The sequence below is a fragment of the Nannospalax galili genome, unplaced genomic scaffold (assembly GCF_000622305.1).
Source record: "Nannospalax galili isolate Female #2095 unplaced genomic scaffold, S.galili_v1.0 scaffold960, whole genome shotgun sequence".
Classification (NCBI taxonomy): Eukaryota; Metazoa; Chordata; class Mammalia; order Rodentia; family Spalacidae; genus Nannospalax; species Nannospalax galili.
In genome coordinates this window covers 1234053-1252458 of record NW_008348313.1, presented here as the reverse complement: position 1 = coordinate 1252458, position 18406 = coordinate 1234053, and the positions used below count along the sequence as shown (strand labels likewise).

At 53.8% G+C, this 18406-nt stretch overlaps 2 protein-coding genes across 7 annotated transcripts in view; one reads left to right on the top strand and one right to left on the bottom strand.

Annotated features, from left to right (window-relative positions):
* Window positions 1-1484: 1484 nt before the first annotated feature.
* On the top strand, window positions 1485-5275 carry Hrc (histidine rich calcium binding protein). Its single transcript, XM_008845032.2, has 6 exons — window positions 1485-3712; window positions 3790-3860; window positions 4220-4288; window positions 4490-4544; window positions 4941-4977; window positions 5148-5275. The coding sequence occupies exons 1-6, from the start codon at window positions 1651-1653 to the stop codon at window positions 5182-5184; spliced, it is 2331 nt and encodes a 776-aa protein (XP_008843254.1). The 5' UTR covers window positions 1485-1650; the 3' UTR covers window positions 5185-5275.
* Window positions 5276-5722: 447 nt separating this feature from the next.
* Ppfia3 (PTPRF interacting protein alpha 3) overlaps window positions 5723-18406 on the bottom strand; it is a 35447-nt gene continuing 22763 nt past the window's right edge. For 2 of the 6 annotated variants that reach the window (XM_008845030.3, XM_008845031.3), the window contains exons 20-30: window positions 17917-17998; window positions 14255-14455; window positions 10758-10820; window positions 10577-10603; window positions 9130-9305; window positions 8365-8462; window positions 7960-8135; window positions 7808-7876; window positions 7450-7621; window positions 6589-6660; window positions 5723-6503 (exon numbers count right to left, since the gene is read on the bottom strand). In XM_008845030.3, coding sequence (XP_008843252.1) covers window positions 6602-6660; window positions 7450-7621; window positions 7808-7876; window positions 7960-8135; window positions 8365-8462; window positions 9130-9305; window positions 10577-10603; window positions 10758-10820; window positions 14255-14455; window positions 17917-17998 — 1123 coding nt within the window. In that variant the 3' untranslated portion in view covers window positions 5723-6503; window positions 6589-6601. Of the gene's footprint in view, window positions 6661-7449; window positions 7622-7807; window positions 7877-7959; window positions 8136-8364; window positions 8463-9129; window positions 9306-10576; window positions 10604-10757; window positions 10821-14254; window positions 14456-17916; window positions 17999-18406 lie in introns of all 6 variants that reach the window. The other 4 variants (XM_008845029.3, XM_029569361.1, XM_029569362.1 and 1 more) reach the window with 2 other exon arrangements.

Here is an 18406-nt window from a genome sequence, read left to right as displayed (position 1 = left end):
AGTCCCGGGACACGTCAGCGGGGGGCGGGGAGAGGGCAACCGGGCTGCGGGGAGGAGAGACTCCGGCTGGGAGGCCGAGAATCAGGATCCCAGGGGTCAGACAGCAGGGGGCAGGGGCAGGGGGAGAGGAGGACCCCAAGAGACAGACTCAGAGACCTAGAGAGAGGGAGACAGAGGCCGAGAGAGAGAGGGACAGAGACTGAGAGGGACAGAGAGAGACAGAGACCCAGAGAGAGACAGAGGCAAAGACAGAGACAGGCAAAGACAGAGACCCAGAGAGAGAGACAGAGAGACAGAGAGACAGAGACAGAGACAGAGAGACAGAAACAGAGACAGAGAGAGACAGGGACCGAGAGAGACAGAGACAGAGAGACAGAGACAGACAGAGAGAGAGACAGAGGCCCAGAGTGAGTGAGAGATGAGACAGGGGCCCAGAGAGAGAGAGAGAGAGAGAGAGAGAGAGAGAGAGAGAGAGAAACAGTGACTGAGAGAGAAACAGTGACTGAGAGAGCAGACAGAGAGAGAGACAGACTCAGGGAGAGAGGGACAGAGACCCAGAGAAACAGAGAGAGACAGAGACAGAGACCTAGAGAGAGGGAGACAGAGGCCAAGAAAGAGAAAAAGAGACCAGGAAAGAGAGAGAGGAACAGAGACCCAGAGAGAGAGAGAGAGAGAGAGAGAGACCAAGACCCAGAGAGAAGGACAGAGAGACAGAACACTGGAGAGAGAGACCCAAAGAGAAGGGGGAGGTGGGACAAGCAGTAAGGGGGGGCTCTGGGTCCTGTGGAGAAGGTCAGGGACCCTCAGAACAGGTGGCCGTAATGGGGGTGTGGAAACTATAAAGGACAGAGACAAGAGGAACACATCGTGACGTGCTTTGGTGGGTGACACTTGCACCCAGAGAAGGCAGGGCCACCTGACTCCTGCCAAGTCTCTCTGGTGGGGACAGCTGGGGCTTAGTAACCTGAGCCCCCAGCACCCTCCCCCCAGCTATATTTATAGCCCTGGCCTGGCTTGGTCCTCTACCTCCAGATCTGAGTTCCAGTGACAGGTCATGGGGTGCTGAGGACAGACCTCCTCTACTCTCTTCCAGGGTGTGTGTGTGGGGGCACCCCACTCTCTCACCAAAGGTCCTATCCTGGCTGCACATTCCACACAACCATACCCCATCACATTGCAGGGGTCCTCCCTGCTCTGATGCGCCCTCCCCATGTTTCCCAGTACACTAGAGGTCCCCAGCTGGATGAGTTAAAAGTCTAGCCATTGTCTTAAACTTGTTTGCAGTCCAAGTCCCTGCCCCCATCTGCTCCTGGACAGGGAGACCCCTCCACCCACTGGGTCCTCAGCAGGAGGGGAGGGGCAGGAGGGGAGTGACCAGAATAACTCAAGCTGAGAATAAATTTAGCCTCGGAGAGGGGAGGGGACAGACCCCATTGGCCTAGCAGTGGGGAGGGAGGTCCTGGGATGGGGTCACAGCTCCAAAGGGGACACCCTCAGAGGGGTGTCTGGGACTTGAGGGAGACAGGCAAACGGACTGAGAGAGATACCACCAAGGGGAGACAACCTGAAAATCTAACCAAAAAGGGGACAGGGGCCCAACAGAGACAGCTGAAGCCAACTCCAGGAGAAGCATCACCGCTGACCATCCCCATGGGCAACCAGGGGCCATGGTTGCATACGTGTCTCCTCTGGGCCACAGTGTCCAGCCTGCTGGTCCCTCCTGCAGTGACCCAGCAGCTGAGAGGGGCTGGGCTGGGCCTCGGCAAGTGGAATAACAGCTCAGGCATCCGGAGGCCCTCAGAGGACATGTCAGCTGAGGTTGACCACCACATCCACAGCCAGGAGGGCCATCGAGGAGAAAGCGACAGAAGCCTTGGAAAAGAGGACAAAGATCTCTCTAGAGAATATGGCCACCAGCTTCAAGGCCACAGGTACCGTAGTCAGGAGGTTGGAGAGGAGAATGTCTCTGAGGAGGTCTTTAAAGGGCATGTTGGACAGGGTGGACACAGAGGCCATGACGATGAAGATGTAGGAGACTCAGCCAAGCCTGGGAACCACTTTCCCAGCCACAGGAGCCACAGTCATGAAGATGAACATGAAGAGAGTACCGTCTCCAGCAAGCATCACCTTCAGGTCCCCAGGCACATCCACCAAGGCCACAGAGGGGACGACAACGATGGGGACGAGGAGGAGGAGGGGGAAGATGGAGAGAAAGAGGCATCTGGGGATAGACACCAGGCCCACCATCACCAGGTCCACTCAAGCGAAGGAGATGAAGAAGGCTCAGATGAACGCCATCATGTTCACAGCCATGGGCACCAAGGCCACCACAAAGATGAAGGTGATGATGATGATGTCGATGACCACCATCATGCCCACATTCAGAGACACCAAGGCGAAGAAGAAGAGGAAGAAGAAGGAGAAGAAGGAGAAGAAGGAGGAGAAGGAGGTGACTCCACTGAGTATGGACACCATGTTCATAGATATCAGCACCATGGGGAGGAAGAGTATGATGATTCTGATGAAAAAAACCATCATGTCCTTAGCCATAGACAGCAAGGCCAAAAGGAGGAGGAAGAAGAAGAGGAGGAGGAGGAGGAGGAGGAGGAGGAGGAGGAGGAGGAGGAAGAGGAGGAGGAAGAGGAAGAAGAGGAGGAGGAGGAGGAGGAGGAGGAGGAGGAGGAGGACTATCATGCCCCCAGCCACAGTCACCAAAGTCATAAAAAAGAGGAAAATGATGATGACGACAACAATGACGGTGATGTCAATGACCACCATCACACCCCCAATCAGAGACTCAGAGGCCACAAAGAAAAAGATGATGATGATGAAGGTGATGACGCCACTGAGTACGGACACCAGGTCCACAGACGTCAAGGCCGTGGGAAAGAAGATGAAGAGTCGGATGAACACCACCACCACGACCCCAGTCATGGCCACCAAGCTCACCAAGACAAAGAAGAGGAAGATGAGGCTATAGCCACTGAACACTGGCACCAGACTCCCAGACATGTTGACCATGACATTGGAAGTGAGAAGCAGAAGGAAGAGGAGGAGGTAACAGTCAAATTCAGCCACCATGTTGCAAGTCACCAACCCCAAATCCACAAGAGTGAGGAAGAGGATGACTTCCCAGAGGAATACACAACAGTCCCTGGCCCTCACCACCACAGGGTCTCTGAGGATGGAGAGGAAGACAACTCTGCTGAGCTTAGCCACAAAGCCTCCAGCCACAGGCCACAAGATCAACAGACTAGTCAGGGTCACAGAGAGTCTTTCCAAGGTAAGATTGGCCATCAGCCCCTGGAGCGTTCGGAAGTTGGGGATAGACATCGTTTCATGGAGGCTGATTCCGAAGAAGGGAGGAAGGAAGACCACAGCTCCCAGGAGGAGGAGGAGGAGGAGGAGGAGGAGGAGGAGGAGGATCAGAGAGAAGAAGCCCAACATGAGGAGGAAGAGGAGGAGGAGAAAGAGGAGGAGACAGAGGAGGAGGTTGTTCATAGCCTCCCCTTGAGCCAGGAGGAGGAAGAGAGGAAGGAAGAGAGGAAGGCTAAGGTTCAGGCTCCACTGAGCCATCACAGGGTACAGGAGGAGGAGGAGGAGGACATCCTGGAGGAAGATCTGCTCCCCTTCACCATCATCCCAAACCCCCTGGCTGGAAGGGAGATGGCTGGAGAAGGTTCCAGTGAGGAGGACAGCCATGAGGACACAGGTAAGTGACCTGATTGAGTGTGGGTGGGAAGGGTGGAATCAGCCTGCAGGAGTCACTGACTTCTTCTGTCCCCACAGGTCCACAGGATACCCAGGAGTATGGGAACTACCAGCCGGGGTCCCTGTGTGGCTACTGTTCCTTCTGCAATGTAGGTCCTGGACAGCCCAGATCTGCCCAGGAGGAATGCAGGGGCCCTGAGCACCGAAGTGCCAGGGGAAGGGGAAATAGTTCCAGGGCAAGCTGTTGACCAGAAGCTGGGGGGTAGGGAGATCTGGAGATTAGCTGCCATGGTCCAGGACAGTCAACCGTCCAAGTGAGCACTCACAGGACCCACCCACAGTGAGTGGGACACTTGGAGTTGTCTTGAGATGATGAAGGGGGGGGGAGGAGCCACTGGGGAGAAAGGGGACCTGAGCTCAGACGTAGGGATCAAGAGTAGAGACCACCCTCTCCCAAGGGGACACAGGGGGTAGGGTCTCCATCTAACCATGCCCTCTCTGTCTGCAGCGATGTACCGAATGTGAGAGCTGTCACTGTGATGAGGAACACATGGGGGAACATTGTGACCGGTGTCAGGTGAGACCTTCCTCAAAGCTCAAACCTCAGCGTGGCTGGGACCATTGGATCACCCCAGCCCTCCATCCTGGTCTCACCCACAGCACCTCAAGCCTCCTCAGTGCACACCTCTCCACTAGTCTCAGGCCCCGGGTGGCAGACTCTCCTCACCCCTGTCTTGACAGCCCCCTCACCAGGCTCTCTCCTTGTTCCTGTCCCCAGCATTGCCAGTTTTGTTACCTCTGCCCTCTGGTCTGCGAGACCCTCTGCACTCCAGGTGAGCAGCACTGAGGATAGGAAACACTTAGAGGGGGCAAAGCCCAGCACTGTGAGCCCTGATGGGATTGGACCCAAACCTGAGCTGTGAACCAGGAAGGTGGGGAGAAGGTGTAAACTTGAGGGGGTAGTCAAGGCGGAGGGCAAGTAGGCAGTGTGGCCTGAGGCCAAGACTACGCTAAACTGGATGGGAAGTCCAGTAAGTGAGTGGGTGGGGCTAAAGCAAATAGACACCAAAAAACCGGGCTACTGGAGAACTTGGGAATCCAAAGTTCGTTCAGTTGGAGGCAGGAATTAAGAGAAAGTGGGCAGAGGGCACCCCAATCCCTAACGTACCCTAAGTGTACCCCCACATGTCATCTGGAGCGCCCCTCAATCCTCTTCTACTCCCCCACAGGAAGCTACATGGACTATTTCTCCAGCTCCCTGTATCAGTAAGTGTGTGGGGCTGGGGTGGGGGCGGTTTAACGACCCCGTTTAGACGAGCACTGAATCACAGGGCCACTCTGGGACTCCGGTGTTCTCGTCCGTGAAATGGGCAGGGTCATGATGGCCAAGTGTCCTCTGGACCCTGGCTGGCTAACCTCCGTGCCCTTCTGTCCAGAGTCCTGACTGACATGCTGGAGACTCCAGAACACTGACCTGGTCTGTGACTGAGAGATGTATCGTCCCTGACCTTCAGCGCCTTACACAAGCCATATTTATTTCTTTGAATAAACATCTTCCCGGAGACTTTGGTGTCAGGTGTGGGGTCGTGGTCCCCCTGGAGTACCCTCAAGCCTCGTGGTTTGGGCTCGGCCCCTGGTATGCCTGGGACAGGAGGGGCTGGACCCCGGGTTCTGCAAGTGGCTGAAGTGCATCCTAAATGTCCTAATAACACCACCAGGTGTGCTGGTGCTCGGCTTTTAACGCCAGCATTTCGGAGGCCGAGGCAGGCGGATCTCTGTGGGTTCGATCGAGGCCAGCCTGGTCTACATGGAGAGACCATGCCTCAAGAAAGAAAAGAAAGAAAGAAAGAAAGAAAGAAAGAAAGAAAGAAAGAAAGAAAGAAAGAAAGAAAGAAAGAAGGAAAAAAGAAAGGAGGGAAGGAAGGAAGAATGGAGGGAGGGAAGGAGGGAAGGAGGGAGGGAGGATAAACAGAAAGAAAAGAAAAAGAAAGCTGGCCAACACGGGGGCTTTTTGAAATAGTTTTCTTTACCCATGATCACTGAGTGACGTCTGGGGCCAAAGGCCGACGCGGAGTGGAGGGGGCGCGGGCTCCCTGCTGTCGCCCCCTCCCCCACGCCAAGTAACCCAGCGGCATCGTTGAAAGAGGGTTTTTCCCCATGCAAACCCCGGAGCCGGAGGGAAACCAGGGGCGCAGTGCTGCTGCGTCCCGGACCCCTGGGCACAGACACGGCCACAGCACTGGGGCGGGGAGGCCCCGGGGGACACGAGACATGGGGGAGGGACGGGGGACCCCGCCCGCAGATGACCCCGGGGACAGACCAGTGCGGCGGGGCGGGGCTGGGTGGCACAGGGGCGAGGCTTGTAGCAGCGAGTCTCCGCTCTCCCTCGGGTGTGGACGGAGAAGGAAGACTTGGGCCCCCGCGGCTGGGCAGGAGGGCGGGCCGCCTTGCCCGGCATGCGCCGCAGAGGGAAGCCCCGCGCCTTCCCGCAGGTGCAGGGCGCCCGAGTCCCATTGGAAACGGATCAATAAATTACAAATAGAGAAATAGGAGGCCAGGAAGAGTGGGCCTTCCACCGGCCCCCTCTCTGTTCAGTTCCTGTAGTTTGGTCAGGCCCAGTCCACGTGGGAGGCGAGGACACGCGCTCCCCGGCTGGTGTGTGCAAGATGGTGCAGTCCGCAGCGCGCGCTCCCGCGCGGGGGGAAAAGAGGACGGTCCAGAGCCAGACCAGAGTCAGGGCAGGAGGGGAAACAGCCCAGCCTCCGGAGGGTCTTCCATCCTAGTGAGGTCACCTACATTGAGGCCAGACGGTTCATGAAGCGGGGGCGACCTGGTGCGCCACCCCGCATCTCCAAAGTCGCCTGGCACAGTCCCCACCTGGAGGCACGCACTAGCAGGAGTAAGTCCGAACCGAAACGCCATCTGCCCGCGAACTCCCAGAAGTCTGGCCTGGGAGGGAGAGCGGCAAGAGTTCAGCCTAAAGTACCCCAGCGTTCCCCCAGGGATTCCTTTCCCCCAGTGTAAGAGATTGAACCTGAGGTCCCCTGCATTGCCAAGCAGGGGCTCTAGCACTGAGCCACACTCCAGCCCCTCACTGGGGGACTCTAGGCAGGGGCTCCACCACTGAGCCACACCCCAGCCCCTCACTGGGGATCCTAGGCAGGGGCTCTACCGCTGAGCCACACCCCAGCCCCTCACTGGGGGACTGTAGGCAGGGGTCTACCCTGAGCTACAGCCCCAGACCTCTTTTTATACTTTCTGAGATCAGGTCTCACTAAACTGCCCAGGCTGGCCTTGAACTCACTGTACTGTAGTCCAGGAAAGCCTTGCAGTCTTGCACTCCGTTTGCCTCGGCCTCCCCAGTACCTAGGATCATAGGCCTGGGGGTGGGACGGACCCAGTTTATGTGAATGGCGGCTTCAACTCCCTCGCACCTTGCCTGGACTTCCCCTTCGGACATCACAGCAAGTACACTGTCCCACCTCCACCGTGGGTCTCTACTATCCCCAAAGCCTGGTGGTACCCAAATAAAGTGCCCAAGTGGCCCATGGTGAGTTCATCTCCCACACTGGGAAGGAGATGCAAGAATCACCCCACTGCAAGGACAGAGTCTGGGTGGCTGGAACGTCCTATTTGTCCAAGGAAGCTGGAAGGGTGGATTGGCTAGAAGGGTATCCCAGGAAGGGCATGGATTCGGGACTGTCACTTTTTTTGTTGTTTTGTTTTGCAATCCCCTACCTTCAGGCTGCAGTTTTCGGAGTGGGAGCCCGGGTGAGCCTAGGGCTCCTGCTGCAGCCGAGCGAAAGTTGGGGGGTAACATCTCAGCGGAGTCGGGGGTCACACCCCGGAGGTCCTTCTCTCGGAACATCTTCCTCCAGGATGGGGAGCGGCTGAAAGACTTGGCGCTGTCCTGGTTGGACCACCGGAACCGAAGGTGAGGGAGGGGGATGGACGCACTGGCTCCGCCCCCTCGTTTGACTCCACCCCTCCCCTTAGTCCCGCCCCTCCCACGACTCAGCTTCCAACCACTACAGGTTGGCAAAGCCAATCAGATGCGCCCGGGCCGGCGTAGTCTCCGCGCTGTCGCCACGCCCACCTCGTCCAGCCGTCTGTCTGTGCCTAGTGAGATGAGGTTGCTGAACTCCTTTTCCAGCAGCTGTCGGGCCTGGAAAGGAGGGAAGCGAGGTTGGAGTGTGAAGGCTGCAAGGTGGGGGTGCCCAGCACGCTCCACGCCCGGCCCCGGCTCACCTGCGCGTTCTGCGTGGGAATCTGCAGCAGTAAGGCCAGGTCTGAATAGTCGAAGGTTTCATCCAGAGCCAGCAGCGCCCCATGCACCCCACTCTCGGTGAGATTCGTGGCGAATTCCTTCAGGCCCAGCCCAGACACCCAACCCATGACACGCTCGTTGGACCACACCATAACGTCTAGGGATGAAAGGGATCTCAACTGTTTGCTTCCCAGGGGCCAGGCCCAGCCAGTTGCCCTCATTTTTCCTTTGTGGCCACGCCCCCATAATGGCCCCACCCCTCCTCTAGGATTAGGTAGGCGCCTGGAGGCTAGGCCCAGCCAGTTTTGGCTCCCTGGCCCCTGTCCCCTGTTGGTTCCACCTACCTAGCCTCCTTCCCTCCAGCTCCTCCCCATGCCAGGTCTCACCTCGGATCTGGGTCTGGCTTTCCTCCCTCCTCCGCTCCAGGTCTTTCCGGTCATAGTTGAGTCGTTTCAAGCACATGATACCATAGTGCAGACTCACCCTGCACAACAGGGTAAATGGAGTCACCAAGAAGCATTACTAGAGTCACATCCGTGGTTCCTATGAGTCATGCACCCACTTGTGCCTGGGAATTGGATCCTGAGCCCTGCACATACTAGGCAAGATATCTACTGCTAAGCTACACCTTCAGCTTTCTCTCAACAGGACCTACTTTATTTAATTTTATGTGTACAAATGTTTTGCCTGCATGTATGTAGATGCACCATGTGTGTGCAGTGCCCATAGAGGTCAAAAGAGAGCACTGGATCCCCCTGGAACTGGAGTTACAGACAGTTGTTAGCTGCCATGCGGGTGCTGGGAACTGAACCCCAGTCCTCTGCAAGAGTAGCCAGTGCTCTAACTGCTGAGCAATCTCTCCAGCCCCCAGGATCTCTGTTTTTACTTTGTATTTTGTGACAGGTCTCACTAGGCTGCCAAGGCTGGCCTTGAACTCTGTAGCCCAGGATAGACTTAAACTTGTAATCCTCCTGCCTCAACCTCCCCAGTAGCTGTCTACCAGGCCCAGACCAGGTCTAAATTTTTCCGTGGATCATCTTGGTTCATTGGGCACAGAGCTAGAATTTCAGGGAACTTTCCCACTGGCTGAAGCCTCTTTAGGGGCAGGGCTTCTCCCCCTGTGCTGTTTCCATCCACCAGGCAGCCCCCACCTGTGGAAGCTGTCCACCATCTTGAGCTGGCCCCGGAGCTCCTTCTTGTTCAAGTGGTCCAACATCCGGGCATCCACTAGCGACTCCATGAAGTAGCTTCGGTATTGTGGCAGCCCGAGGCTGGGCAGCCAGTCGTTCCCCACCCACTCGTGGTTCATGTCGCCATATGCCAGGATCTGGGGCCATGGGCAGGTGAGGGAGGAGGTCAGGCCTTCTGACCCCTTCCCATGTGTGTATGAAAAGGGCACAGTCTAGTCCCCAACTCAAGATAGTTCTCTCCCACTGTGGACAACGGGCCAGCTCAAAGTGGCCTCCTACACCTTCCCCAAGGGCGTTAGGTCCTCAGTGTCACCAGCATGCTCCATGTCCTAAAATCATGGGACCTCTCACGCCATTTTAGCTCTAATGGTTGTCACTACCTGTATTAATACAAGCTCCTGGGTGATCTAAGTTACACGATTTGTTTGTTTGTTGAGACAGGGTCTCCCTGTAGCCCCAAGCTGGCCAGGAACTTGATATATAAACCATGCTGGCTTCCATCTCCCAGAGATCCACCTGCCTCAGCCTCCCAAGTGCTGGGATTAAAGGCATGTGCCACCATGCCTGGCCCCTAAATTATACTTTAAATTTTTTTTGGAGATGGGCTCTCATGTAATCCAGGCTAGAACTCACTATGAGGCTGAAGATGCCCTTGATTTCTAGGTCCTCCAGCTTCCACCCTCTCGAGTACTGGAATGACTGGCTTACACCACCACTCTGGTTTCTGTGGTGTTGGGATAGAATCTAGGCTTCTGTGTGCTAGGCAAGAGCTCCATCAACGGAACCCAAGCGGCAGTCCTGCACCCCTGGTCTGCACCCCTTCAGCTCAATGTGGCCACACTCCCAAGTCAGGAAAATAGGTTAATGCAATGTGGCTCTCCTGCCAGCCAGGGACCCTGAGGTTAGTCCGTTGCCCAGGAAGCTGTGAAGCCCTCAGAGTCCTTTGTGCACTTTAGGATCAGAAGACAGACCACAGACCAACTGGAGCCTGCTTTGTGGGTGAGTCATGCCCCTTCTCCAGGCGGCACTGCTTTGTCCTGCCCACTTCTTCCTCCCTGCTGGCTCCTCTGCAGCTCCACCATAACCAGCATAACACCTGAACCCTGTGGCTAGCCCTCTTCCCCAATCCTAGCTCCATCCAGCAGCTCCCTCCAGCTCCAGCCTCTAAGGCCCCAGGCTCAACCCTTGACAGCAGAATGGCCATGAACCAGGCTGGTATTGGACACTGGGAGTTTCCACTTTACCCTCCCCCCAAGCCAATATGAATCAGTCCACAGCTGAGGTCTTTCCTGCAGCCCTCCCTTCCTAGACCGGGAAGGGAATGTTCTGGCAAGGGGCAGAGGAGGGGTGACCATGCAGCATGCACAAAACCTGTACATGCTTCCCCACCCCCACCCCACGCCCCTACCTGCTCCCAGCTGATCTCCTTGGTCTCCTGACCCGTTAGTGGGAAGAGGGAGGAGAGAAGGAGTGGGTTAAGGGGACAGGCAGAGGAGGGCAGAGGGGACAGACACACGGACAAACCCCTCCCAGGCCCCACTCCCACAGGGACAGCGCCACCCACAGGGCCACCAGCAAGGGGTACTCACGGGCTTTGTGGCTGCCGTCAGGGACTCCATCTCCTCGTGTGTCATCCACACATTTCCTGTGGGCTGAGGGGCATGGGATGTTACCGGATAGGTGACCCAGAATAGAAGCAGCGACGGGTGGTCTCTCCTAAGGTCCCCCCAAACCCATCTGTTTGTGCATATTCTGCTTTGGGTTTCCGGACAGTGGTGACAGAAGTAAGAAAAAACCCTGTGTTGAACATCTTCCATGCTGAGGCATAAATGAGTCAGGGTCTTGGGGACAAGGAGATGGCTTAGTGGGTAAAGGTTCACTTGAGGCCAAGCCTGACTACCTGAGTTTAATCACTGGGACCCCATGGTAGAAGGAGAGAACTGACTCCTGAAAGTTGTCCTCTGACCTCCATACCTGTACTGTGGCTTCTAAGCACTCCCCTCTCCAATAAATAAGTAATGTAATTTTAAAAATTGTTTTGGTTGTGTTTTGGAGACAGGGTCTCTCTGTAGCTCCAGCTAACTGGGAACTCATAATCTAGATTCCACTGACTTCAATTTTGTAGAGATCCACCTGCCTCTGCCTCTGAAGTGCTAGGATTAAAGGCATGTGCCACCATGCCTGGCTTGTATACAAAGTTTTAAAGTGGATTTAAGAATTAAGAGTGTGTGCCGCCAAGGCCAGCAGTAAATAAATAAATAAATAAATAAATAAATAAATAAATAAATAAATAAATAAAATAGTCATTGGGGCTGGAGAGATGCTCAGTGGTTAGAGCACTGGCTGCTTTTGCAGAGGACCTGGGTTCAGTTCCCAGAACCCACATGGCCACTAAAGCCAGCTATAACTCCAGTTCCAGGGAATCTGATGCCCTCTTCTGACCTCCTCGGGCATTGCACGATATGGGTGCACTTACATACATGCAAGCAATACACATACATAAAATAAAAATAATAAATAAACCGCTGGGCATGGTGGTGCATGCCTTTAATCCCAGCACTTGGGAGGCAGAGGCAGGTGGATCTCTGTGACTTCAAGGCAAGCCTGGTCTACATAGTGAGTTCCAGGACAGTTGGGGCCATAGGGAGACCTTGTCTCAAAAAGATAAATAAATAAATAAATAAATAAATAAATAAAATAATTTTTTAAAAGTCAGAGCTTTCAGGTGTGTAGCCTTGTGCCTCTGACATCACCTCTTTGATGTCACATGGAGTAATGGCTGAGAAGGTGATGGCTCAGCCTAGGGAGGGGCATTTGTCAGACGAATGAGGTTGTTACAGGTACTGGGTTGCTGCTGCCAACACCCCCACCTTGCAAATACGAATTTCCACACAGACTCAGGCCTCTATGATGTCTGTGTGGTTCCTGGTGAGTGCTAAGTACCATTGTGGGGTCTGGGATTTGGCAAGGAATGAACAGAAGTGTTTGTGTGATGAAGGGGTACAGGAAGCAGGGTAAGTATGTGAGATAGGCCTCGGGGAGCAGGCCTGTCAACCCAGCTACTCACTCGGGGGGCTGTGGTAGAACTGCAGGTTCAAGGCCAGCCTGAGCTACACAGAGAGAATCTGTCTCAAAGTAAAAAGCAGGCTGGGGGTGTGGCTCAGTGGTAGCATGCATCTGCAGGGCCTTGGATTGAATCCCCAGTGAGCGTTCATACACACACACACACACACACACACACACACACACACACACACACACCACTAAATAATGATAATATTGTAATCCCAGCATTGCATAGTCTGAAGCAGGAGGATCACAAAGAGTTACAAAGTGAGACTGTATCAATAACTTTTTGGGGAAATGTGCATATGGACTAACAGATGAAATTAAAAAAATATTAACAGAGGCTGGGGAGGTGGCTCAGCAGTTCAGAGTACTGGTTACTCTTGCAGAGGTTTGAGTCCCAGCACTGACATAGCAGACACATGACAGAAAGTGGAACAAAGGGTTAACAACAGAATTAGACATGAATATTTTCTTTCCCATTAGATTGAACCTCAGGCCTCACACTTATTAGGCAAGCACTCTACCACTGAGTCCTCTTTTACTTTAAAAAACTTAAATTGCATTTTATTTATGTGTGTGCATGCATGTGTGCCATGGCACATGTGTGGAGGTCAGAGAATACGTTGCAGGAGTCAGTTCTCCGCTTGCACCATGTGAGTTCTGGGGATTGAACTCAGGTTGTTAGGCTTGGTGGCAAGTTCTTTACCCACTGAGCCATTTCACTGACCTCCATTTTATTTTATTATTTTTATTTTTATTTTATATTTTATTATGAGACAGGGCCTCTCTGTAGCCCCAGATGGCCTGGAACTCACTATGTAGACCAGGCTGGCACAGAGAACTCACAGAGATCTGCCTGCCTCTGCCTCTGCCTCTGCCTCCTGAGTGCTGGGATTAAAGGCATGTGACACCATGCCTGACAAGATTTACTTTTTTATATGTATGTGTGTGTGTGCCTGCTTGTCTGTATGTGCACCACATGTGGGCAGTGCCCTCAGAGTCCCAGAAGAGGGCACCAGGTCCCCAAAACTGGAGTTACGGGCAGTTGTGAGCAAATTGACCTGGGTGCTGAGAACTGAACCTGGGTCCACGGCAAGAGCAGCCAGTGCTCTTAACTACTGGGCCATTTCTCCAGCCCTTCTTTTCACTTTTTGATTTGGTTTGGTTTTGATTTTTTTTTTTTTTTTTTTTTGAGACAGGGTCTCCCTGTCTAGCCCCAGCTAGCCTAGAACTTAACAAGGCTAGAGATCTACCTGACTCTGCCTCCTGAGTGCTGGCATTAAAGGTATGTGCCACCATGCTTTTTGAAAAAAAGTTTTTATATTTATTTTTATTTTGTATGTATGAGTGTTTGCATGTACGTAAGTGCACTATGTGCATGCAATGCTCATGGATTCCAGAAGACGGTGTTAGATCCCCTGGAACTTGAGTTACAGATGATTGTTAACCCTGGTCCTCTGGAAGAGCAGCCAGAACTCTTAACCACTGAACCATCTCTCCAGCCCCTCTTCTACTTTTTTTTTTTTTTTTTGTCCTTTTGAGACAGGGTCTCCCTATAGCCCCAGCTGTCCTGGAACTCACTATGTAGACCAGGCCAGCCTTGAACTCACAGAGATCCACCTGCCTCTGCCTCCCAAGTGCTGGGATTAAAGGCGTGTGCCACCACGCCAGGATTCTTTTTACTTTTTTTTATGAGACAAGGCCTCACTTAAGTAGCCCAAGCTGACCTTGAACTCACTGCACCCTGAGCTGGTGTTCAGCTTGCCATCCTCCTGCCTTAGTTACAGGCCTGAGCTACTAGGCCTGACAAATGGTACATGTTTGAAACTTCTCAGTAAAAATTTGGAAGTAGGAGGCACTTGGGAGGCAGGGGTGGTGGGGGTTCTCTGAGTTGGAGGCCAACCTGGTATACAAAGTGAATTGCAAGCCAGGTCTACATAGTGAGATCAGTAGTGAGCTGGGATTGGCAAGTCTGCTGGTGAGGGGGGCCTGAGCAGCTGACTGGCTGGGCACTCACCGTCCGGGAGGAGGCAGGTGCAGAGGGCGAGGTGAGAGACACCATCTCCTGGATGGCCAGGCGCAGCTTGAGCCGGTGCAGAGGGTTGCTGATGCCGATTTCCCGCTGGATCTCCGTGTCTGACAAGTTGGCCATGATGGCGCCACTCTTGACATTGGCCCGGCAGGCAGCCACATACCATGCAGGCATACCCACCCAGAGCTGCAGCCAAGGGAAGGTGAGGAGATAGAGGAGATGGAGGAGATTGAGACCAAGATGAGGATAGAGGAGATGGAGGAGATGGAGATGGAGATGGAGATGGAAGAGATGGAGATGGAGATGGAAGAGATGGAGATGGAGGAGATGGAGATGGAAGAGATGGAGGTGGAGGAGGAGATGGAGATGGAGATGGAACAGATGGAGATGGAGGAGATGGAGATGGAAGAGATGGAGGTGGAGGAGGAGATGGAGATGGAGATGGAACAGATGGAGATGGAGGAGATGGAGATGGAAGAGATGGAGGTGGAGGAGGAGATGGAGATGGAGATGGAACAGATGGAGATGGAGGAGATGGAGATGGAAGAGATGGAGGTGGAGGAGGAGATGGAGATGGAGATGGAACAGATGGAGATGGAGGAGATGGAGATGGAAGAGATGGAGGTGGAGGAGGAGATGGAGATGGAGATGGAACAGATGGAGATGGAGGAGATGGAGATGGAAGAGATGGAGGTGGAGGAGGAGATGGAGATGGAGATGGAACAGATGGAGATGGAGGAGATGGAGATGGAAGAGATGGAGGTGGAGGAGGAGATGGAGATGGAGATGGAACAGATGGAGATGGAGGAGATGGAGATGGAAGAGATGGAGGTGGAGGAGGAGATGGAGATGGAGATGGAACAGATGGAGATGGAGGAGATGGAGATGGAAGAGATGGAGGTGGAGGAGGAGATGGAGATGGAGATGGAACAGATGGAGATGGAGGAGATGGAGATGGAAGAGATGGAGGTGGAGGAGGAGATGGAGATGGAGATGGAACAGATGGAGATGGAGGAGATGGAGATGGAAGAGATGGAGGTGGAGGAGGAGATGGAGATGGAGATGGAACAGATGGAGATGGAGGAGATGGAGATGGAAGAGATGGAGGTGGAGGAGGAGATGGAGATGGAGATGGAACAGATGGAGATGGAGGAGATGGAGATGGAAGAGATGGAGGTGGAGGAGGAGATGGAGATGGAGATGGAACAGATGGAGATGGAGGAGATGGAGATGGAAGAGATGGAGGTGGAGGAGGAGATGGAGATGGAGATGGAACAGATGGAGATGGAGGAGATGGAGATGGAAGAGATGGAGGTGGAGGAGGAGATGGAGATGGAGATGGAACAGATGGAGATGGAGGAGATGGAGATGGAAGAGATGGAGGTGGAGGAGGAGATGGAGATGGAGATGGAACAGATGGAGATGGAGGAGATGGAGATGGAAGAGATGGAGGTGGAGGAGGAGATGGAGATGGAGATGGAACAGATGGAGATGGAGGAGATGGAGATGGAAGAGATGGAGGTGGAGGAGGAGATGGAGATGGAGATGGAACAGATGGAGATGGAGGAGATGGAGATGGAAGAGATGGAGGTGGAGGAGGAGATGGAGATGGAGATGGAACAGATGGAGATGGAGGAGATGGAGATGGAAGAGATGGAGGTGGAGGAGGAGATGGAGATGGAGATGGAACAGATGGAGATGGAGGAGATGGAGATGGAAGAGATGGAGGTGGAGGAGGAGATGGAGATGGAGATGGAACAGATGGAGATGGAGGAGATGGAGATGGAAGAGATGGAGGTGGAGGAGGAGATGGAGATGGAGATGGAACAGATGGAGATGGAGGAGATGGAGATGGAAGAGATGGAGGTGGAGGAGGAGATGGAGATGGAGATGGAACAGATGGAGATGGAGGAGATGGAGATGGAAGAGATGGAGGTGGAGGAGGAGATGGAGATGGAGATGGAACAGATGGAGATGGAGGAGATGGAGATGGAAGAGATGGAGGTGGAGGAGGAGATGGAGATGGAGATGGAACAGATGGAGATGGAGGAGATGGAGATGGAAGAGATGGAGGTGGAGGAGGAGATGGAGATGGAGATGGAACAGATGGAGATGGAGGAGATGGAGATGGAAGAGATGGAGGTGGAGGAGGAGATGGAGATGGAGATGGAACAGATGGAGATGGAGGAGATGGAGATGGAAGAGATGGAGGTGGAGGAGGAGATGGAGATGGAGATGGAACAGATGGAGATGGAGGAGATGGAGATGGAAGAGATGGAGGTGGAGGAGGAGATGGAGATGGAGATGGAACAGATGGAGATGGAGGAGATGGAGATGGAAGAGATGGAGGTGGAGGAGGAGATGGAGATGGAGATGGAACAGATGGAGATGGAGGAGATGGAGATGGAAGAGATGGAGGTGGAGGAGGAGATGGAGATGGAGATGGAACAGATGGAGATGGAGGAGATGGAGATGGAAGAGATGGAGGTGGAGGAGGAGATGGAGATGGAGATGGAACAGATGGAGATGGAGGAGATGGAGATGGAAGAGATGGAGGTGGAGGAGGAGATGGAGATGGAGATGGAACAGATGGAGATGGAGGAGATGGAGATGGAAGAGATGGAGGTGGAGGAGGAGATGGAGATGGAGATGGAACAGATGGAGATGGAGGAGATGGAGATGGAAGAGATGGAGGTGGAGGAGGAGATGGAGATGGAGATGGAACAGATGGAGATGGAGGAGATGGAGATGGAAGAGATGGAGGTGGAGGAGGAGATGGAGATGGAGATGGAACAGATGGAGATGGAGGAGATGGAGATGGAAGAGATGGAGGTGGAGGAGGAGATGGAGATGGAGATGGAACAGATGGAGATGGAGGAGATGGAGATGGAAGAGATGGAGGTGGAGGAGGAGATGGAGATGGAGATGGAACAGATGGAGATGGAGGAGATGGAGATGGAAGAGATGGAGGTGGAGGAGGAGATGGAGATGGAGATGGAACAGATGGAGATGGAGGAGATGGAGATGGAAGAGATGGAGGTGGAGGAGGAGATGGAGATGGAGATGGAACAGATGGAGATGGAGGAGATGGAGATAGAGATGGAAGAGATGGAGGAGATGGAGATGGAGATGAAGGAGATGGAGATGAAGATGGAGATGGAGATGGAAGAGATGGAGATGGAAATGGAGATGGAGATGGAGGAGGTAGAGATGGAGGAGATGGAGGGGGAAGGTAGAGGGGGAGGGGGAGATGGAAGAGAAAGAAATGGAGGAGATGGAGATAGAGATGGTGGAGATGCAAGAAGAAGGGGAGGGAGATATGGAGGGGGAGGGGGGATATAAAGTACAGAGAGATCAGGGTGGGAGGAAGAAGCAGTGGTTTCCATTAGGGCCTGAGGTCCTGACCTCTGCACCTGGAGTCAGGTCTGGTCTTTAACCAGCCCTGGAGCACACAGCTACCAGAGCACTGGGAATGGAACTCATCGTGATGGCTCAGACCTCTTATCCCAGTACTCAAGAGGCTGAGGCAGGGCGGCTGCTATGAATTTGAGGCCAGCCTGGGCTACAGAGTGAGATCCTGAGTCAGTTACAAAGAAAGAGAGAGAGAGGAGAGAAGGCTGGGATTATCTCTTTCTGCATCCACATACCTCCAGCCAGGACACCACAGTGGGACCATCCCAGGCAGCAAAAGGCAGGCCCTGGCGGCAGGCCTCTTCCAGGAGTTCATGCCTAGCAGAAGAGCAGGGAAGGAGCTGTGAGCCCTTCCCATGGACCCCTCACACACATCAAAGTGCTTTGAGAAGTGCAATCAGGTGTAACTCTGTAAATCTACCTTCCCCACCCAGACAGCAACGCAATAACAACCTCTCCAAGTTCCCAGAACCCCCAGAAAGCACACGCCCCCATTCACACACAACAGGAGTTCATGCCTAGCAGAAGAGCAGGGAAGGAGCTGTGAGCCCTTCCCATGGACCCCTCACACACATCAAAGTGCTTTGAGAAGTGCAATCAGGTGTAACTCTGTAAATCTACCTTCCCCACCCAGACAGCAACGCAATAACAACCTCTCCAAGTTCCCAGAACCCCCAGAAAGCACACGCCCCCATTCACACACAAGGACTCTCACTTCTGCTCCCC